At 63.1% G+C, this 20276-nt stretch overlaps 3 protein-coding genes across 8 annotated transcripts in view; 2 read left to right on the top strand and 1 right to left on the bottom strand.

The window, feature by feature from the left end:
• Nucleotides 1-2764: 2764 nt before the first annotated feature.
• GRINA (glutamate ionotropic receptor NMDA type subunit associated protein 1) lies at nt 2765-6045 on the bottom strand. Its single transcript, XM_055432302.2, has 7 exons — nt 5886-6045; nt 4495-4882; nt 4302-4414; nt 4034-4234; nt 3791-3919; nt 3552-3695; nt 2765-3472 (listed from the first exon to the last, which is right to left on the bottom strand). Exons 2-7 carry the CDS (start codon nt 4856-4858, stop codon nt 3323-3325), a joined length of 1101 nt encoding a protein of 366 aa, XP_055288277.1. The 5' UTR covers nt 4859-4882; nt 5886-6045; the 3' UTR covers nt 2765-3322.
• A 2726-nt stretch (nt 6046-8771) lies between these two features.
• PARP10 (poly(ADP-ribose) polymerase family member 10) lies at nt 8772-16275 on the top strand. Of its 3 annotated transcripts, XM_055432181.2 has the most exons (10): nt 8776-9159; nt 9232-9486; nt 9558-9794; nt 9873-10456; nt 10575-10796; nt 10915-11011; nt 11199-11840; nt 11928-12061; nt 15413-15584; nt 15678-16275. In XM_055432181.2, exons 1-10 carry the CDS (start codon nt 8982-8984, stop codon nt 16022-16024), a joined length of 2868 nt encoding a protein of 955 aa, XP_055288156.2. In that variant the 5' UTR covers nt 8776-8981; the 3' UTR covers nt 16025-16275. The 3 variants fall into 3 exon arrangements, with proteins under 3 accessions (XP_055288159.2, XP_055288158.2, XP_055288156.2); XM_055432184.2 differs by lacking the exons at nt 15413-15584; nt 15678-16275 and adding an exon at nt 13248-13756 and having other exon boundaries at nt 8772-9159; XM_055432183.2 differs by lacking the exon at nt 10575-10796 and having other exon boundaries at nt 8775-9159.
• Nucleotides 16276-16518: 243 nt separating this feature from the next.
• Nucleotides 16519-20276, top strand: part of PLEC (plectin) — a 53835-nt gene continuing 50077 nt past the window's right edge. For 2 of the 4 annotated variants that reach the window (XM_088844518.1, XM_088844517.1), the window contains exon 1: nt 17916-18114. In XM_088844518.1, coding sequence (XP_088700644.1) covers nt 17922-18114 — 193 coding nt within the window. In that variant the 5' untranslated portion in view covers nt 17916-17921. Of the gene's footprint in view, nt 16670-17915; nt 18115-19639; nt 19785-20276 lie in introns of those variants that run through there. The other 2 variants (XM_055432125.2, XM_055432135.2) reach the window with 2 other exon arrangements.

The following is a 20276-nucleotide window of genomic DNA, read 5'->3' as shown; positions in this document are numbered from 1 at the left end:
ATTGATTTGGCTGTGCCGGGTCTTAGCTGTGGCACAGGAACCTTTGGTTGCAGTGTGGGAACCCTTCGTTGCTGGATGTGGGATCCAGTTCCCTGACTGGAGATGGAATCGCTTGCACTGGGAGCATGAAGTCTTCACCTCTGGAGCACCAGGAAAGTCCCATGAATCATTTAATCTGAAAACACGAATGGACTTACTGATCAGTCGCGTAAATAAACATTTTGATTGAAGAATAAATTAGTCCTCCTCAAGGCTCCAGAGGAAGCCCACCGACACCCTGTCCCTGGGTGTCTTACACAGTAAGACAGGCTTACTGTGTATTTGTTGGGGGGCCCAGGAAGGACTTGTTCACGTGAACGGGGTTGGGCGGTTGTCCTGAGACTGTGTATCTCAACAGCAACTTTTTGGAAGGAGGACAGACCAGGGGCTGGCTAAAGCTGCCCACTTTGAAGAGCCAGCAACTGCTCAGATGAGGCAGGACAGGATGCACACAGCAGGTCTTCTTTATGGCATGGACGATGCCTGCATCTGGCCTGTGTCCAGACATGATGACAGAGGAGTCTTCTCTCTCGACCCGATGAGGCACAGAGGGGCCCGGTCTGACCTGGTCTTGTGTGAAGCTGCATGTTCTACACCGGAGACCACCATGGCCGTATCTGAGTGTGCCAGGCCAGCTCCCAGAGCTGGGGGCTGCCTCACCTCATCTGAACAGTCTCCCTGGCTGACCTCACCTCTCCTGTGGCTTCTTCACACTCACCCACCCAGTTAGACACAAGCTGCCCCATATCTCCTTCCTGGCAGTGGCGGACACAGCAGACAGGCCACACTTCACCGGCAGGAACACCTGCCCACCTCGGCTGCGCCCCTGACCCCTTCTTGCCACTGCCAGCCGCCGTGAGCCCTGCTCCCTTCTGCTGTCTTGTCTGCTTCCTCCCTGAGCCTGTTGGAACCCAGCCCCTCTTCTGGACACTCTCTCCCTGGACTCCTCTTCCTGAGTACACGCTCAGCAGTGGTTCCTGCCAGTCCCTTTCCCTGGCAGGGCAAGCTCGAAGGCCTCAGCCATGTGCAGCCCTGACCTCCCCTCCCGCAGCGGCCCAGCTTCCGGACCTTGGCCCGGCCCACACCTCTGGCCCCTGATGGTCCCCGGGAGCCTCTGCCAAGGATTCATCTAGCCAAGATTTTGTCCTTGCATTCCCTGAGCAGACACTGGCCCTGCACACTTGGCTTGGGGTTCATTCCTGAGCTGCCCCTCCTGCCTCTGCTGGGGTTCGAAGCCCAGGAGCGCTCCCCGGAACAGGTGTCTGCATGCTTGGCTCCCGCAGGTGGGGGGTCCTGGATGAGGAGCCGCACCTGCTCCGGGAGAGGTAGGGGAGGGGAGTGGCGACACCTGCCTAGCACGTGAAGAAAGCAGAGTGACTGAGGCTAGCGGTGCTGACGTGGAGCAAAACCGCCGTGCAGGGTGAGTTGGACTCTGGGAAGGCAGTGTGCAGCCCGCCAGGGAAGTGGGGCCTGCCTGCGGCTCAGGCCGAGCAAGGTCCATCTCTTGTTGAGGGGAGTAGGGACAGCGGAAGGCGCTCGAGCAGCCTTCAGGGAACGTGGACTTTGTGCCGCTGGCTGCCATCAGGCACGTGGTGTGGTCCATGTGTTGGAAGCATGCCTGGCGACGGGCAGAGGGTCACTGGGGGTGAGCTGTCAGCCGAGCACAGGAGGCCTCGGGGAGGGGTGGGGCAGGATGGACGAGGGTGGAGGGGACACGCGTCTCCAGCCTGGAGGCCCTGTGGATGCTGACAGGGCTTATGTGGGAGCGGCAGGGACGGCATAGGCCATGACGAGGTACTGTGGGTGTGGGGGTGCTGGCTTAGAGCGGGCATCCCTTCAGAGATTCTGGGGTGCTGCCACTGGTTAACTGACGGGTTAATGGGGTGGCAGGTAGGAGCTGGGGAAGCCCTGGGAGAGGGGTCTCAAGCCAAGTGGACAGCAGGTCCCACGGGCGAAGGCCAGTCAGGAGTGTCCACTGGGCTGGGGGCTCAGGAGGGCTCAGGGCTGCGGAGGGACCCCTCTGTGAGGAGGGCAGGGATAAGGGCAGCTGGCTGACACCAGGTACACGTCAGAGCCGGGGCAGCGGGGGTAGGCTCTGGAGGGGGAACAGTGAGAGCCGCAGGAGGCCATGCAGGACCAGCTGGGGCTGAGGTCATGGAAGGGCGGGGTCTGGAGAGACTGCTGGAAGGCGCCAGAGCCAGGCCAGGGGGTCACAGGGTCTCCATCCTGCTTCGCCCTGGGGGCCCTGGTCTGCAGGTGTCTGGGGGTCGTGCAGTGCCATCTGTCAGGTGCCTGCTGATGGGCTCCCAGGGGCCTTTCAGAGCCAGAGGAGCAGGACAGTCCTACCTGGGGGGGGGGTCAGTGATCCGTGTCGCTGCCCCTGAGGCCCAGGGGGGGAACAGTGAGGTCTCATAGAACCCTCCATCACGCCCGGCAGGTCCCAGGCATGAGTGGCAGACAGCATGTGATCTGGGAGCCCTAGGTTCCCTCCATCAGCTGGGCCTCCTGGCACAGCGCTCAGGACGTGGCTTGGAAGGCTGCAAGGAGGTGGAGGCATGGAGAAGCTGCTGCCCTCACCCTCCACCAGAGGCAGGCCTGGCCAGCAACGCCTGTCCGGCTCCTGCCTGTTTGGGTCCTGCTCACCGCCTCACTCTGCCGACACCCAGACCCCTCCCTGCCTCAGGGAGGAAGTGGCAGTGATGAGAGCGAGGAAGGGAACACAGAGTGCAGAGGGTCCCGTTTATTGGAATTTTACAGACAGCAGGATGAGAGGAAGGCACCCTCCTGACCTGGACTGTTCCCTCCTCTCTTCCCTCAGAGCTCAGCACAGGGACGAGACCCTCACCCCGCAGGTCCCCCAGAGGGCAGCACTCCAGTGGGGGGCGGGGGTGGGAAACAGTATACGCCAGGCCAGGAAGCAGGGACAGGAGGGGAGACGTGCACCCTCACCTCGTGGCTCCATCGCTCGCCCCTAAGGCCTGGTGTTGCCCCCAGACCCTGGAGTCGGCTGGCAGACAGGGCTCATGCAACACGGGGTGGGCGGGAGGGGGCACGGAATCCCTGCCCCACTGCCCTGTGGCGGGGTGGGACGGCTGGAAGGGGCCATGCTGGCCGCGGTGGGTCTGGACAGAAGTGTCTGCGGTGTACACACGGGAGGGTTGGGGGGCTCCCTGTCCTAGGCAGCGCACGGGGACGAGAGAGGGGAGCTGAGAGGGGCTGCCACGCCGGGGCAGGGGCCAGGCCGGGCATGCCGCCTGAGGGGCCCCACGCGAGCTGGCTCAGGCTACTCCTTGGCACGGCCAATGATGGTGAGGATGTACAGGAAAATGTTGATGATGTCCGTGTAGAGGTTCAGCGCAGCGAACACGTACTCCTCCGGGCTCAGGGACAGCTCCTTGTTCCCCAGCAGCAGCTGAGTGTCCACTGCCAGGAACTGGGGGTGACAGAGCAGCCGAGTCGAGGGACAAGCCCCCCGCCCAGCCCCCCGCCTGGGCCACGGCCCCGTCACTCACGCAGGTGAACAGCAGAGCGCCCAGCGAGCCGTACACGATCTCCAGGATGCGGTTCCGGATGAAGATGCAGAGGATGGCGAAGAGGATGAGCACCACCGTGCTCACCAGGAGCACGCCCATGCAGGACGTGAAGTCATAGCGGGTCTGCGGGCACAGGCACACACGGGCACTGGCTGCCGCTGCCCCCAGGGGCCTCTGGGCCGGGGGGGGCGGCAGCCCTGCCCCGGGGGGCCCCTCACCTGCATGGAGAAGATGACCACTGTGAAGCAGACCGTCGTGGTGATGCCTACGGCCATGATGACCGCCTCGGTGTTGTAGAAGCTGGCGATCATGCCCACCATGTAGGACAGGCTGACAGTCAGGATCGACTGCGGGGAGACGGCATTTCAGTACCTGAGCCGCAGCCCCGCCCCCCGCCCCCCCTGCTGCTCCAGAGCCTGAGACGCGGGTGGTGCGTGCGGAGGCAGGGCCCTGAGAGTTACCAGCGCAACAAGGTTCCAGGGGTGCTTCCGCCGGAAGTCCCCACAGCAGCTGAGGACAATGAGGGAGACGAAGAAGAAGGCATAGGAGACATAGTAGGTCCAGACGTTCTCCCGGACAAAGCCCTTCACCTCCCCGACGAAGGTGAACACAGCCACGGTGGACAGGGTCACGGACAGCTGCAGGGTCAGCACCAGGAACACCTGGGGAGGGAGGCGGCTCAGAGCCCCGCCAGCACAGCTGCCCACACCCCCAGCCCCTGACGCGCACCTTGCGGATGAAGGCCTGGCGGATGCTCTTGTCGTCCCAGTTGGTGACAGGGAAGTCCTGGTTGTCATAGTAGGATGGGGGCCCCTCCTCGTGATAGTTCCCATGATGAGGTGCTGAGGAGCAGGACGGGCAGTCAGCGCCCCTCACGCAAGTGGGAGCCCCTGCCCTCGCCCTGCCCCGCCCCAATACTCACAGCCAGGGTCCTGTGCTGGGAAGGCCTGTGGCTGTCCGTAGGGGTTGGGGGGAAAGGGGCTCTGCGGATATGGCCCCTGAGGGTATCCCCCTGGGGGGTATGGGCCCTGAGGGTATCCGCCAGGGGGGTAGGGGCCCTGGGGGTAGCCCCCAGGGGGGTAGGGGCCCTGCGGGTAACCACCTTGAGGGTAGGGGCTGGGGCCCTGGGGATACCCTGGTTGGCCATAGGGGGATGGCTGGAACGGGGCCTGTGGGTAAGGGGCCCCTGGGTAGGGTGCCATGGAGGGCTGGGGCCCTCCCGGATATCCAGGGTTGGGGGGAGGATAGCTGTCCCCAGACACCAAGAAACTCTTTTCATGGGACATGGCCTCAGCTTCTGTGGTCTCCCCCTAGAGGACAGAGAGAGAACAGTTAGCCTGCCGCGACAGAAGCCAGCCAGGCGCCCCACCTGCTGCCGGGAACCAGGACTGAAGGAGGGGGATTATGACCTCTGCCCCAGGGCAGCGGGGAGTCCCAAGCTGGGGGCCAGGAGAGGCGGGTGGGGGCCGGGTGGCTGAGCAGGCGGCCTCAGCAGGGGCCGCCACAGGCTGACCCCAGAGGAGGAGGAGGGGAGGAAAGAAGGGATGACTGTCAGCCTCGGGATTCTGGGGCTTCCGCGGTTTTTCACAAGCACCTCCAGGGGCCCTGTCACCGCTGCTGGCGTCTCCGGTTCAGAGCTCACCCTGGGTGTCGGCTGGGGGCGCGGTCGGGGAGGTGTGGGGGTGTGCCCGGACCCTCCCCTTCACATCCCGCCCCTTAAGCAGCTTTAAGGGGCCAGGGCAGGCGGCTATTTCTATCCCAGGAAATCCCCACACCATCTGTGACCAACCAGAGCCCTGAGCCCCTCTCCCAGAGCAGGGCCCGACCGTCCCTCGCTCCCGGGTGGGGGCATTAGGCCTGGATCGGCTGCCAGGCTGCCTGCCGGCGGGGTACGCCAAGATCAGCGGGTTGCGGGGGTGTGTGGGGGATGGAAGAGACCAGAGGGCGTGCAGGGGAACAAAGCGGACGTGGGGGCGAGGCGGGCGGCGGCGGCGGCGGCCACGGACCCCGCACCGAGGGCGGGGTGGGCCCTCTTGCCCGTTTGGGGGGCGCTCGAGCCGCGGTCCTACTGTCGCCGCAGCGCGCCGCCCCCGCCCGCCTGCCCGCGCGGGGTCCTCCGGCTCCCCGCCGCCGCCGCCGCCGCCGCCGCCGCCGCCCGCACCCCCCTCCCCGGCCCCTGCGGGCCGCGCGGCGGCCGGACCGACAGATTGACCCACCGCGACGCCTTTCGGCTGTGCAGGGCTCGCGCGGGGGTGGCAGCGGCCGGCCGGCTGAACCGGTAGACACGCGGCTGTGCTAAGGCCGGGGACTCACCAGTCGCGGGGCGCCTCAGGACGCTGCGCCCACTGTCCGCTGCGCGGCCGCGGGGTCGGCCACCGCTTCGTCCGCACTCGCACCAGCACCCGCACCCGCTACGCTGGCTGCTCGGCTGGGCCTGCGCCTGCGGCTCGGGAGACGCAGCGGGGCCGTGTGACGGGGCGGGGCCTGGGGCGGGGCCGGCGGCGCGGGGCTCTGCGGGAGCGCGGCGCCTCTCTGGATGGATCCTGCCCGATTCCGCCGCCCTGCTGGCGTCTTTCTCGTGCTTCGTCCACCGAGTGTTGGGCTTGGGTTCTGAGAGCTATAGACCTGGAGGCTGACACCTGGCCTCTCCAATTTCGGTCAGAGTGTGGAGAAATTTATTCCTAAATTTGGGACTTGCTGAGTCTTGACTAGCACTCTCCGTCCCTCCTTGACCTTGAAACCCCACTTTCCATTTCATCCAAGTCTATCCCAGATCAAGAGACCTAAGTATAATTGCTCAATCCTCTCCATTAAGCTAGTCTGGGTCCCTACTGGACCGTTTATTCTCACTTCACAAACTCACAAACAGTAAGGGCGACATTCTTAGCCCTGTTTCTCTGCTGAGGGACTGAGGCTTAGAGATGCCCCAGGACCGGAGGTCAAGTTAACTTCCCTGGGCTTCAGGGGTCTTGAGAAGAAGCGCTGCCTGCCCCAGTCAGGAACATCCCCTGTGGCACTGTCTCCTGGAGTCTCTGCAGGAGTGCCTCTCCCCCTGGGGCCTAGGAGTCCTTCTGTACTTTCTGGACTCCTGGATGGTGGCCTCTCCCAGGCCTGGCAGTGGTTGGGAAAGGCTCTGTCCTGTGCAGGGGATGTATTGGTTCCATGTTGAAAACCTGACCCCAACGTGGGGAAGCCCTGATCTGTGCCTTTGCACGTGTCCTTGGCATAAATACCCCATTGTGGCTGATTTCTACTGACCACCAGTTTACAAACTGACTCACAAAGATCCCCCAAAATTGAATAATGTTGTCGTCATGATGTGAGTTGTTCTGGCACACTGCCGCCTGGGCTAGATCCTCCACAGCAGGGATAGGTATAATAAGTAAATTATACATTGTGTTAGAAGACAATGAGTTCCAGTTTAGTTCAGTCGCTCACTCATGTCCGACTCTTTGCAACCCCATGAACCGCAGCACGCCAGGCCTCCCTGTCCATCACCAACTCCCAGAGTCTACCCAAACCCATGTCCCTTGAGTCGGTGATGACATCCAATCATCTCATCCTCTGTTGTCCCCTTCTCCTCCTGCCCTCTATCTTTCCCAGCATCAGGGTCTTTTCAAATGAGTCAGTTCTTCGCATCAAGTGGCCAAAGTATTGGAGTTTCAGCTTCAACATCAGTCCTGCCAATAAACACCTAGGGCTGGTCTGCTTTAGGATGGACTGGTTGGATCTCTTGCAGTCCAAGGGACTCTCAAGAATCTTCTCCAACACCACAGTTCAAAAGCATCAATTATTCTGTGCTCAACTTTCTTTATAGTCCAACTCTCACATTCATACATGACCACTGGAAAAACCATAGCCTTGACTAGATGGACCTTTGTTGACAATGAGTTCCATGAGAAGACAAAGCACAGAGCAAGCAGGGGTGACTTCAGGTTTTGTATAACTAGAAGCTCATACAATTTGAGGGCCCTTTTTTAAAGAAAAAAAAAACTAAAAATGACAAATGTGAAGTTGAGGTAAGGTCTTTAGGGAGGTCCTTGAAGTCTTTTAAGTTCAAGTTAAACCTGCCACCAAGAGGCTAGTAAGGTGAGTTGGGGGGAGGGGTGGCCAGGTGGCTCTGTGGGAAAAGCTGGTCTAGAAGAGGGAAGGGCCAGTACAAAGGCGTCAGGGAGGGAGGGTCTGCTGCACTGGATGATGGAGCGTGGGGGATGCAGGGGGCATTCGGCCAGCAGGGACTGGGGCCCGGTCAGTCTAGCCTGGCAGGTCTTCCAAAGGACTTTGGCTTCACCATGGTCCAATCTCTAGCAGCTGTTGGTGCGACTTATAAGGCACACCCTGCCCTCTGTTGCGGACGGATGGTGCGAGAGGGCAGGAGTGGCAGATTAGAGATCAGTTCAGAAGTCAGATACGTGATCTAGATGAGAGATGACAGAGGCTTGGACTAGGGTGGGGGCAGCTGAGGGTACAGGCTGGACAGGCCCTCAATCCCTTGCAGAAGTAGCAGGGGTTGAGGGGAGTTTTTGTGGCTGAGGGCTAAGTGGGAGGTGGGGGTGGAGAGCACTGTGGGCACAACTCTTCCAGAGGCTGGAAGCCAATGGAATACGGGCACCAGGGAAGGGGTGACTGGATGGTAAGAGGGAGTGTGGGATCTAAAGGTGCAGCCAGGCAAGAGGCGTGGCAGTGCCATGGGCCGGCAGTGATGGGGACGTACCCCCTCCAGGGTCAGGAGCTGAGCTGCTCGCTCTTGCCAGGTGGGAGGTTGGCCACCTTTGAGTTTTTGAAGGGTGAGTGCAGGTGCAGGCACCAAGGTTGCTTGGGAGAGTTGAAAGCCAGCCTCAGCCAGACCCAAAGTCTCTGCAGTGGGGGAAGGGAACACAGAGGCTTGATGTCTTTGAGTTGGGGGCAATGACTCAAGAACCCCAGCGGATTTACCAGGGAGAGTGATTGGCCCTCCTGAGGTTCACAGGGAAGGGTCAGTGGGAGTAGAGGACCTCCAGAGGCCACTCCCCCTATCCTGCTAGCCACTGGGCTGGGGTGGGACAGATGACAGACTGGACCGGTGGGCTGAGGGCTCGGCTGGGCTGGGGAGTGGGGGCGGGGCTGGAACATCCTGCAGGAGGAGCCTGAGGAGGGAAGCACCTGAAAGGCCACACTCCCCCAGCACTGCGGGCTCCTCCCTTCCTGCAACAGTTTCACTTTTGCTTTCCTGTCCCAGGAAAGTGGAGGGAGTCCCGGCTGAAGGCCCGGGCTGGGGCGGTCCAGACTGGGGTTGCGGAGCAAAAGTGGGGGGATATAGTTCGCCTGCACAGTGAAGGGGGCGTCAGGGAAGGCTGCCAAGGGACCTGGGCTGCGTGAGGCGCAACGGTGGGGCTGTTGCCTACCCCCTCTTCCGGCCCCAGGGTGGCGATGGGGGAGGCGGAGGCGGAGGCGGGAGCGGCAGTGGAGCTCAGTGGTCTGCCCCGCAGCGTCCCAGACGAGCTGCTCACGCTCTACTTCGAGAACCGCCGAAGCTCTGGGGGTGGGCCTGTGGCGAGTTGGCAGAGACTCGGCTGCGGGGGCATCCTCACCTTTGAGGAGCCTGCAGGTGAGGGACCGATGGAAAGGGGCAGCCTGGGCCCTGCTGGCCGCCGGCCCTGACCGCACGCTCCCCTTGCAGATGCCGCAAGGGTCCTGGCCCGGCCGGAGCACACTCTGCAGGGGGCTCGGCTGAGCCTGCGGCCAGCCCCACCACGCGCCCCTGCGCGCCTGCTGCTCCAAGGATTGCCTCCTGGCATCGCACCCCAACTCCTGGAACAGTATGTCCAAGCTCTGCTTTGTGCCTCCGGGCACCCGGAGCAGCCTTGCCACGCCCTGGCCAGTCCCCGACCAGATCGCGCCTTGGTGCAACTGCCCAAGCCCCTTTCTGAGGCAGGTAAGAGGCGGGATTGGGGCAGCCTGCCTGTTAGGGGAGGCACTCTGTGCTGACTTGCATCCTCCCCACAGAAGCTGGCGTCCTGGAGGTGCATGCCCGGGCCCTGAGCCTGGAGGGAGCTGAGGTCTCCCTGGCCTGGGTGCCCCAGGCCCGGGCAGTGCGTGTGGTAGGAGGCGGCCCCCCTGCAGACCTGCTGCTGCTGGAGCTGTACCTGGAGAATGAGCGCCACAGCGGCGGGGGGCCCCTGGAGGGCATGCGCAGCCTCCCAGGGCACCTGGGCACCGTGGTCTCCTTCCGGCACTGGCGGGGTGAGTGGGGCGGGACAGGGAGGTTCCCCACCATGGCTTGGAGCCCTGATGACCTTCTGTTCTTTCCCTTCTTCCAAGTGGCCGAGCGGGTGCTGCAGCGGGACCACCGGCTGCAGGGCTCAGAGCTGAACCTTGTTCCCCACTACGATGTCCTGGAACCTGAGGAACTCGCCGAAAACGCCAGCGGAGGGAGCCGGCCAGGCGAGCTGGGGCCTGGGGCCCCTGGGGACGTTCTCCAGGATGCAGGAGGACCAGCAAGGGCACAGGATTATTCTGGAGATGTCACACTGGGCTCTGAGGAGATGCCAGGGCAGTCAGGAGCCTCTCTGAGCACAGGCCCTCACGGGGACAGCTCGTCACTGGCACAGGCCAGGGCAGTCAGCTCAGGGCCCGGGGGGTCTTCAGAAGAGGAGGGGCTGGGGAGCCTGAGGACTGTGGGGTCTCCGGACCCAGTGGAGATCGCCATGCGCTCTTCAGAGCAGGTGGCATCAGTGAGCCTGGGGCCCGCGGGGTCACCGGGGCAGGAGGGCCTGGTGGAGACGGTGCTGGCAATGGAGCCAGGAGCAATGCGCTTCATTCAGCTCTATCATGAGGACCTTCTAGCTGGCCTGGGAGACGTGGCCCTCTTCCCGCTTGAGGGATCAGATACGACTGGATTCCGGGTGAGCAGCCCCTGAGGAGTCCTCACCTTTGATCCTCTTCTGCTACAGGGGGCTCCGGGTGCCTTTCCTGTGCGCTAAACTTGCCAACTGCCCCCCACCCCACCCCATGGTCCTGCAGCTCTGCGGAGCCCTGGCCCCGTGCCGGGCAGCCGAGGAGTTTTTGCAAAGTCTGCTGGGCAGCATTAGCTGTCACAGGCTGAGCCTGAAGCACCCAGGCAGTGCCAGGTTCCTGCTGAGCCCAGAGGGGCAGCACCTTCTCCGGGAGCTGGAGGCACGGTTCCAGTGCGTCTTCGGAACAGAGCATCTGGCTGGGGCCATCCTGGACATGGACTTGGAAGAGGTGGACATGGAGCCTGCCCCGCCCTCCCCTTGTCACCCTTGCCCGGTGCTGCCTCCACCCTTGCTCAGACTCCTTGGGGTACAGGTGTCCTGGGGGCCCTGACACTCTCTCCCAACAGGTGGACCCCACTGAGTCCCTGCAGGCCCTCCCTGGCCTCTCCTCCACCCCGTGGCCTCCAGACGATCCGGACGGTGACCAGGAGAACTCAGGCCTGGGTAGGGCTCCCTGGGGCCCCGGGACATCCCGCAGCCCTTTCTTGACCTCAGCCTCTGTGCTGCTCTGCACTGCGCCCTTCTGCTAGCAGATCCCTTCCAACCCCTGTCTCCATCTTCCTCCAAGCCCCTGACTGCCCTGTCCTGGCTGGGATCGACCCTTGACTGGGTGCCTCTCCCTGCCCCCCAGAGGAGGTCCGAGAGCTGCTGGCTACCCTGGAGGGCCTGGATGGGGAAGACTGGCTGCCGCTGGAGCTAGGGGAGGAGGCGCCTGGGGGGCAGCCAGAGGAGGAGGCGACGACCCCCAGGTCTGGGGAAGGGCCCTCGGCCCCCATCATGAGAGAGCCTGGGCAGCTGCAGGAGGAAGCCGAGCTACAGCTGGTGCTCTACCGGTCCCTGCAGCCGCAGGACCAGGTGGCCGAGCAGGAGGAGGCCGCACTGCAGCAGGCCCTGGCCCTCTCCCTGCTGGAGCCGCCCCCTGTGAGCGGGGAGCAGGAGCTCCTCTGGGGCCAGGACCCGGGTGGCTTGGCCCAGCTGGAGGTGCATGCCACCTTCGAGCGGGATATGGACGAGCTGGCCCAGGCCCTGGAGGCTGCTTTGGATGTGCACCTCAGGGAGGAGCTGGTGGGGGCCCCGGGCTGTGTGCTGCCCGCGGAGCTGTGCGCCCGCCTGGAGCGGTGCCATGGTGTGAGTGTTGCCTTGCACAGTGGCCACATCATCCTCCGTGGCTTTGGGGTCCAGCCTACCCACGCAGCTCGCTACCTGGCAGCGCTGCTGGCTGGCCCCCCGGAGCAGAGCTCGGCCTTTCCCTTGGCGGCTTCCTGCTCCACGCGTGAGTCCACAGCCTGGGAGGGGGTAGGGAGGGCAGGGCGACTGGTGCCCCGGGCATAGCCTGTAGCCTTTTTCCTTCCTGCCTCAGTGCCACAGCAGAGGCCGAAAGAGCCCCTGGGCAGGCTGGAGCGTATCGCTGAGAGCAGCAGTGAGTTCCAGGCGGTGGTGCAGGCCTTCCGTGACACGCTGGACACGGCCCGCGGCAGGATCCATGTGGTGCAGGTGAGGCCGCTCTTGTCTTGCTGCCTCTGGCCTCCGGGTTCCTGGCACATTTTGATTTGCAGAGCCCATGGCCAGAAGCTGCCCAGCAGGTTGAAGGCCATGGTGGGCAGGGGAGCCTGGGCTTCCCCAGCCCCTTTTGCTGCCAGAAGGGTGTTCCCAAGTGTGAAACAGGGAGACAGAAAGCTGTGGAGGTTGGGGGTCCCAGCCCGGGCCCCCACTCTGCCAGTGACAGGTGCCTGCTGCTGACTCCTCTCCTAGAGCGTGGGGTGCTGGCGCCATCTCGTGGCTGCTCTGAGGATTGCTCCTTCCGCAGACTGCTCCTCTGGGGGCTCCCCTGCCCCCCATGGGGGGGTGGCTCCAGCAAGAAGAGGGCTGGCTGCAGCCTCCTCCTGCATTCACTTGTAAAAAGTGGCAGCTCTGAACATGGTCTCATTGCAGAAAAGGCTGGGAACTACTGGTGGGGGGGCCAGAAGGAAGAAAAAGGAGGCTGAGAAGGAGGGGCTCGTGAGGCAATGGGGTGGATGATGGAGTCAGCGGTGTCCCGAGGGCCGGTGGGGCCAGAAGGAAGGGCTGAGGAGGAGGCTGAGTCAGGCGGGTCGGCTGGCATGCGATTGTGAGAGCAGTGCCCAGACACAGGATAGCTGAGCACGAGCTGGGCTGCACACTCACGGCCGAGGGGCAGGAATCTGGGGCCATCCGAGAGCTGGGAAGCCAGGTGGCCCCTTGACTCTTGAGGCTATGGGTGGGTGGGCCTGGGGGTTCGGGTAGTAGCATCAGCAGCCTGGATCTGGTCAGAAATGCAGAACCCCAGGCCTTCCCCAGCCCTGGCCCACTCAGCCAGCAGCAGCACCACCACTCTCCTGGTTCTACTGCTATAACTCCACAGGGAGGACTCTGCTTCCATTTCTGGACTTAGCAGCCATCACTCCTGCCCTTTGCAGAGGATAGACCTCCTGCACTCGGGCCCCAGGCTCCTCTTGAGGTTCGGCTAGTTGCCTGTGCAACTTCTTCCAGCAGGACCTCTGTGGCTGACGTGGTCCGCTTGAGTCTTTTCTCCACTTAATTTTAGAGACTGTCTCTTGCCTCCCTCCAGAGAAGATGTGGAGAACAGGCTTCCCTTCCCCCCATCATTTCTTCCCTCTTCCATTTCACATTTGGTCACTGACGTTATTTTTATGTTGGCAAGGTTGACAAACCAACATCATCGTCTGACTGTCATGAAGCTCCATGCTTGGGCCATCAATTCAGTTCAGTTCAGTCGCTCAGTTGTGTCCAACTCTGTGACCCCATGGACTGCAGCACGCCAGACTTTCCTGTCCATCACCAACTCCCAGAGCTTGCTCAAACTCATGTTTGGGCCTTAGGTTGATTAATATATTATGATAATGAAAAAATATTTACCACTGGACCAGAGTGGGCAGAGGGGTAGGAAAAACCAAGTTATTAAAACCATGTTGCCTGAAAGAGAATATGCTAGGAGTCAAGGCTGTTAATTTCATTTACTCTGCGTTTTTCTTTGTGGTGCTTGGCTGCTGAGTTTCTCCTGGTGACTCCGTTGCCTTCTTGCATAGATTCCTTTTCTGTTTAGTAGAAGTATCTCCTTGAGTGAGTAATAAACATCTTGGACTTATAAAATTATTTTGCCTTTTGCAGTTACAACTTGATATTGATATTTTTTCAAACAAAACATGCTATGTGTTTATTAAAACATTTCTATGAACTTAAGCACAGCTGATTCTTATGTGCCTTAATCTGTCCTTATTTTGTTTGCACCATAAATAGTGTGGCTGGGTATAGCGATCAGGATGAAAATATGTTTTCCTTCAGATCTTTGGAAGACTTAACTCTTTTTCTTTCATCCTTAAAATTTTTTTGTTCTTGGAAAGGTAAGAAAAAAAAAAAAAAAAAAACCAACAAAACCCTTCTGTGGCCTCTTAGCATCCAGTATTAGTGATGAGAAGTCCAGTATGAGAATGTGAGATTTTTTCCACCTTTGTATATCAGCTTTGGTGTGTGTGTGTGTGTGTGTGTGTGTGTGTGTCTGTGTCTGTGTCTGTGTCTGTGTCCTCTTGTAGAGTTTCCTTTCACTTTGAAGGCTGATGTTTTCCCAGCAGGTGAAGGCAATGGCAAGCCACTCCAGTACTCTTGCCTGGAGAATCCCACGGATGGAAGAGCCTGGTAGGCTGCAGTCCGTGGGGTCGCTGGGGGTCGGACACGACTGAGCGACTTCACTTTCACTTTTCGCTTTCACACATTGGAGAAGGAAATGGCAACCCACTCCAGTGTTCTTGCCTGGAGAATCCCAGGGACGGGGGAGCCTGGTGGGCTTCCGTCTATGGGGTCACACAGAGTCGGACACGACTGAGGTGACGCAGCAGCAGCAGCAGCAGCAGCAGGGGCCATGGGTGTGCCTTTCCCATCCTTGGCATTTCTTTCCATCTGAAGATGTTGCCTTCAGCTCAGAGAAACTGTCTTCCATCAAGCCCTTATTTGCTCCTGTCACCTGTCTGGCGTCTTCTTGCGGAGTTCCTACTACTGAGATCTTAGGCCTCCTGGCCTCTCTCCCACGTCAGTCCTCTCACAGTTCCCAGCTCTTTCTTCAGCTCTGCTCTCTGAGCCACTTCCTGATCTCTATCTTCATCTTATTATTTAGCCTCCCCACTGGATGCAGTTCAGCAATTCCATCCTTAATGTAAGAACACTCTACTTTTCAAACTGTTTCTTTTTCACAGTAGGTAGTCTTGTTTCATGGAGAAGGAAATGGCAACCCACTCCAGTGTTCTTGCCTGGAGAATCCCAGGGACGGGGGAGCCTGGTGGGCTTCCGTCTATGGGGTCACACAGAGTCGGACACGACTGAAGTGACTTAGCAGCAGTAGCAGTCTTGTTTCATGGATATAATATTCTTTTGCATCTGTCTGAAGTGACTAGAATTTCTTTAGAAACTTTTTGGGTCCCTGAGTTGGCTCCTCCTGGTTGACTACCAGGTCAGTCACCAGGTCTCCCGTCACTGGGAAGTCCGGGGTATCTCCTGGTGTTGGGGGTAAAGCTCTGCCCGCAGTGCAGGCACCAGGATCAGCTTCTCTCTGTAGAGGTCTGGCTGTGGGTGCTGGGTTTTGGTTAGTGGATGGGCTGTCCACCTGCAGACCCCCCAGAAGCCCTCCAGTACCACTTGGGGCCCCGTGGAGGTGGCAAAGGTCAACCTCATGTGGGCTACTGAGTAGAGCATGGCAGGAGATGTGAGGTCTCCCCAGGCTCCGAACTCCTCCAAGAGGGCTCCTTGGGGCTCAGCCGGGCTGGGTGGCCCAGGGGCACAAGTAGCCTGGCTCTGACTGATCCCCCACCCCCTCAGGTGGAGCGTGTGCTACACCCGCTGCTGCAGCAGCAGTACGAGCTGCACCGGGAGCGCCTGGAGCAGTGCTGTGAGCGGCCGGCTGAGCAGGTCCTGTACCACGGCACGGCGGTGCGCACCGTCCCTGACATCTGTGCGCACGGCTTCAACCGCAGCTTCTGCGGCCGCAATGGTGAGGCCTGGGTCCCTGCGGGGGCATGGGCTCTGCTCCCTGGAACCACCCTGACCCGCGCCCCATTCCGACCCCGTGCATTGCCCCCCGCAGGTGCGCTCTACGGACAGGGCGTGTACTTCGCCAAGCGCGCCTCCCTATCGGTGCTGGACCGCTACTCGCCCCCCGATGCCGAGGGCCACAAGGCAGTGTTTGTGGCGCGGGTGCTGACCGGTGACTACGGGCAGGGCCAGCGCGGGCTGCGGGCACCCCCCCCGCGGCCCGCTGGGCACCCGCTCCTGCGCTATGACAGCGCGGTGGACTGCCTCCACCGGCCCAGCATCTTCGTCATCTTCCACGACACCCAGGCGCTGCCCACCCACCTCATCACTTGCAAGCACAAGTCCCGGTCTCTCCCCGAAGACGCCCCTGCGCTCCTGAGCACCTCCCCAGCCACCTGACCGTAGAGGCCCTCCTCGGCCCGGCCTCCCGCTCCCTATTGCTCCCCGCCCCGCACAGCCCTACCGCCCCGCCTCCTGTCGTGGTGCTGTGTCCCTCCTTGGTCAGGGTTCCCTCCACCCCGGCTTGGGCCGGGCCGACCACCAGGGGTCGGCAGAGCCCGGGAGGAGGCTGGCCGGGCCAGACCGCGCCCGAGCGCGACTGTGTCGTTTGAATAAACGTGTGTGTGAAACCTGGCGGGGGCCCTGCTGGAGCACTGGGTCCGACCTCTGTTTTGAGTGTGGCTAGGGGCGGGGCCGAGGCAGAGCCGCAGCGACTGGGGGGCGGAGGCCGACCCGGCGCGCCCCCGAGCGACCCCGCGTCGCCCTAGTGTCACGCACGTTCCACTAACAACGTCTCCTTGGCGACGGGCCGCCCTCTGCGGGCGGGGAGTGGGCCCTGCCCGGCGGCGGAGGCGGGGGGGCCCTGTCCCAGAGAAGCCGCGCTGGCGCTCCGGCCGCCACAGGGAGCCCCGGCCCCGGGCGGCGCTCGATTAGGGGCCGGGGCGGGGCTCTAGGCTCGCCCCGCCCGCACAGCCTGCGCAGCTCTCCCGGCACCGGCAGTCCGGCCTCACCGGCCGAGCCCAGCAGAGCTGAGCCATCGCGCGCGTAAGTCCTGGGCCGGGACGGGGAGGCGCGCGGCGGGCGGGAGCCGCGGGATGGGGTGGGGGCAGCCCGGAACCAGAGGCTGCGTCGAGGCCCTTCTTCCCTTGGGAGGATGCCACCTCCGCTCGCGGAGACTGCGGAACTGGACGGGCGGTGCCCGGGGTGTGGGCAGGAAAGGCTGCCGGCGGGGTGCCGCTGGCGGCGGGGCGCCGGGCAGGGGGCTGGCCGGGAGGTAGGGTGTGGAGGGGCTGTGCGGGGTGGGACGGGCCGGGGCGGGGCGGCCCCCACCTCGGTGCCCGCCGTCTCCTCCCAGCACAGAGCCCACATTGTGCCCCCGCCCCAGCCCAGCCCCGCCAGGACGGGGCCCCGTTCACCTCCTGCACTCCAGCGCATGGGGCCCCGGGGCCGAGGGGCGTGCGCCCGTCGGTGCCGGTGCGCTTCTGCGGCCCGGGCCGGGCGTGTGCGTGCCGCGCAGGGTGGGCTGCTGGAGCGGCGGCCCAGGCTCCCTCCCAGCCTCGCTGCAGCAGAGCTCCCTCGGCCCACGCCGATGCGGCTTCAGCTATTTATAGGGCTTCACTGCGGAGACCGAGGTGGGGCTGCGCTGGGTGGGGTGGGGTAAGGCGACGGGGAGCCCTGTTGGCTCAGACAGCTTGGAGGTAGAGCTAGTGTTGCCGGTTTGAGGTCTGGGTCCTTCCCTAAAGGCCTCTGAGGGGAGGGGCAGCAGCCAGTGGTTCCCCATGGCCTGGCTTGCTTGCTGATCAGAGGATTAAGGGGAGACAGGGTCCAGGTTTGGCACGGAGGGGCCGGAGGCCAGTGTCGGTGTGATGGGGTGGAGGTTGGGGTCAGTGGCCTCTGATGGGGTGAGACCCTGGGCGATGGTGTGGAGGGGCCAGTGTTTGAGTGACTAAGGCAAGGAAGTGGCAGTGAGTGTTGGGGGGGGTGTCAATGTCTCAGTGCTGCCGGGAGTGAGGTCAATGTCTTGGGTGGGGGGGGGGTCACTGTGTGGGTGTCTGAAGGATGAGCTGGAAGGGTGAGGCCAACCGTGGGTGGCGGGAGAGGGTCGTCCGTCCTGTCCAGGTTGAGAGGGTTCAGCGTGTGGACGAGGCGGGACGTAGGAGCAGTGTGGGTGTCAGTGTCCAGGTGACAGGACGCCTGTGGTGGGTCCTTGTTTAGGTTAAGGATGTGTAGGTCAGTGTGGGGCAGTGTGCCCCCATACACAGAGGTGTGATCCCTCCTGCTTTCTCTCCAGGAGGCCATGTCGGGTGAGGACCAGGAGGTTCGGGCAGTGGTTGAGGATGGCTCCAACGGGGGCAGTGGCTCACCAAGCCCTGGGGACACGCTGCCCTGGAACCTGGAGAAAACCCAGCGGAGCCGGCGAGGTGGAGGTGGCCCCGGAGGAAATGGGAGTGTCTTGGACCCTGCCGAAAGAGCAGTCATCCGCATTGCAGGTAATGCTCAGGAACTCGGCCTGTCCGGTTCATCAGTTCTCTCCCGTTGGCTGAACCCCTGCTGTGTGTTCTGTGCGGGGGGGTTCAGGAATCGGAGGTGAGGCCCGAGGGCGGCTTGCAGGGTGGAGCGGGCGCCTCTCGGTCCCCAGTGACTGCGGGCAGCACAGCGCCACCTGCTGGCCGCGCCCTGTCAGCTGCACGAGGCCGGAGGTGGAGCTTGTGGAGGGCGCCTCGCCGTTCTCAGGACCAGCCCTCAGGCCCCAGTGATGGTGACACTTCCTTAGGTTGCTGGGGCAGAGCCGCCTCCCAGGGAGTAGAAGCATGTACGGGCAGGACAGGAGGGACCACCAGGTTGATGGACCCCCAGCCCCTCCTTGAGCCAAGATCCGGCCTGCCCTCCAGTAGCTGCCATCCTGGAGAAGGAAGGGGAAGGTCCGGGGCAAGGACCTGACCCTGTGGGCTGGCAGCGGACAACGGCTGCGCCCTCTGGGAAGTAGGTGACCCAGGGCCAGAGGCCAGGGGCGGGATGTGCTGCGAAGGGAGGAGCCAGCTGGGGGTCTCCAGGTCAGCCCCGTGGGCAGGACAGAATGATGATGGGGGGCGGGGCGCGGCGGGCGGCGCCCCTGCAGGAGGCCGGGAGGGTGGGCCGACGTGAGTGGGAAGAGGCTGGGAAGCCCAGGGCTGGGCGGGACGGTGCCGGCGGCAGCGACGGACGTAGTGGGTGGGAGCACAGGGACAGCTTGTGGGGGTTCGGAAAGCTGGAGGGTGCCGCTCCCCGGGGCCTTGTGGGCGCGGCTGGACCGCGGTCTTTTTCACACGTCAAATCTGGATGCGAAGGAACGAGGCCCTCTTTCACCCAAGGGAGGGTGAATCCTGAACGTGCTACCGCAGCCCGGACCCCGGCTCTCTCAGCGCCCCCACCCCATCCCTCCGTGCCGTCCCGCGAGCCCTGGAAGCCGGGGGCTTCTGGACACGGGGTGCGCAGCGTTTCCAGCTGGAGGAACGCTGCCGGGGCGTTCAAGGGGAGGGCGTTTCTCAGCCCTGGGAGACGGGGCTTGACAATCTGATGGGCGATAGACATTGTCTTTTTAAAAAATCATATTTTCTTATGTACATTCCCGATTTCAGCCCTTTTATTCGTAGTTAATTTTTTTTTTCTTTTTAGCGTAAGAATTCATACCGAAAACACTCGGTCTCCCAGGTTGCAAGGGAAAGCTCTCGGTATCGGCGGCGGGGGCGGAAGCGGGTGGGCACGCCGAGGGCGGCCAGGTGAGCTCGCTGGGTCTGGCGGCCAGCGAGGAAGGGGGCCCCTGACGGGCCCGGCGCGCAGATTTCGGGACGTCGTTGGGCCGGCGGCCGGGTCGGGGGCGGGAAGGGGCTGTGCGGCCGCCGGGAGGAGCGCGGGGCGGAGACTAGGAGGCTCGGACGCCGGCGGGCTCCCCGGGGCCCCGCCCGCCCGTGGGGCATCCTGGGTGCGGGGCGGGGCGCGGGCGGCCCCTTTAAGCGGCGCGCGCGGCCGCAGGGGCCGAGTGGCCGCCGGGGACTGGAGGTCCGCTCTGCGCCGCAGCGCCCCGCGCGTCCCGCGCCCGCCGCCGCCATGGCCGCCCCGCCGCCGCCCGACGAGCAGGACTTCATCCAGGCCTACGAGGAGGTGCGCGAGAAGTACAAAGGTACGGCCGCGGCCCCCGCCCACCCTGCGGGCTGCCTGCCGGCCGGCCGGCCGGCCCTGACAGGTCCTCCGGCCGGGCAGTTCGGCCTCTGACACCTCGTCTGCGGGGGTCGTCCCGATCGGAGCCCAGCCCCCTGGCCCACCCTCCAGCCTCACTGGACCGGCGCGGCCGCCGGCAGCGCGCTCGGCGGAGCCCGGTGGTCATGCCCTTAATAGGGCATGGTGCGGCGCGGGCGGGTGGGGTGGGCCGCCCTGGCCAGTGTCCTGTGTCCGGCGTCCGTGCACAGCAGACACGTGGGTCAGTCTGAGCTGTCCCCTACCCCTCGGCTGGGCGCGTCCCCTAGGAGCGCGGGTGGCCGCCTCTGTCTGGCAGTGGGTCGCATAGCTGCTGTCTTTCCTCACCTCCCCAAATTGGTGAGCACCTAGGTTGCTGCCCAGCCTTGGCAGGGACCCTGTGATGCCCCTTTGCTGTCCGCTGGGGAGCAGCTGTGGG

This window comes from Moschus berezovskii, chromosome 16, assembly GCF_049115385.1.
Source record: "Moschus berezovskii isolate FMDL1 chromosome 16, NW_MosBer_1.0, whole genome shotgun sequence".
In the NCBI taxonomy this organism is placed as follows: Eukaryota; Metazoa; Chordata; class Mammalia; order Artiodactyla; family Moschidae; genus Moschus; species Moschus berezovskii.
This window is presented reverse-complemented; position numbering and strand designations above follow the sequence as displayed.

Excerpts from the sequence above, each read along its gene's own strand:
- PARP10 (XM_055432181.2), top strand. The coding sequence starts at position 8,982 with ATGGGGGAGGCGGAGGCGGAGGCGGGAGCGGCAGTGGAGCTCAGTGGT. Across the intron at positions 11,012-11,198 it reads CCAGGAGAACTCAGGCCTGG|AGGAGGTCCGAGAGCTGCTG; the intron begins GTAGGGCTCCCT and ends CCTGCCCCCCAG. Across the intron at positions 11,841-11,927 it reads GGCGGCTTCCTGCTCCACGC|TGCCACAGCAGAGGCCGAAA; the intron begins GTGAGTCCACAG and ends TTCCTGCCTCAG.
- GRINA (XM_055432302.2), bottom strand. The coding sequence starts at position 4,858 with ATGTCCCATGAAAAGAGTTTCTTGGTGTCTGGGGACAGCTATCCTCCC. Across the intron at positions 4,415-4,494 it reads CCCAGCACAGGACCCTGGCT|CACCTCATCATGGGAACTAT; the intron begins GTGAGTATTGGG and ends CCTGCTCCTCAG. Across the intron at positions 4,235-4,301 it reads GCCAGGCCTTCATCCGCAAG|GTGTTCCTGGTGCTGACCCT; the intron begins GTGCGCGTCAGG and ends CTCCCTCCCCAG.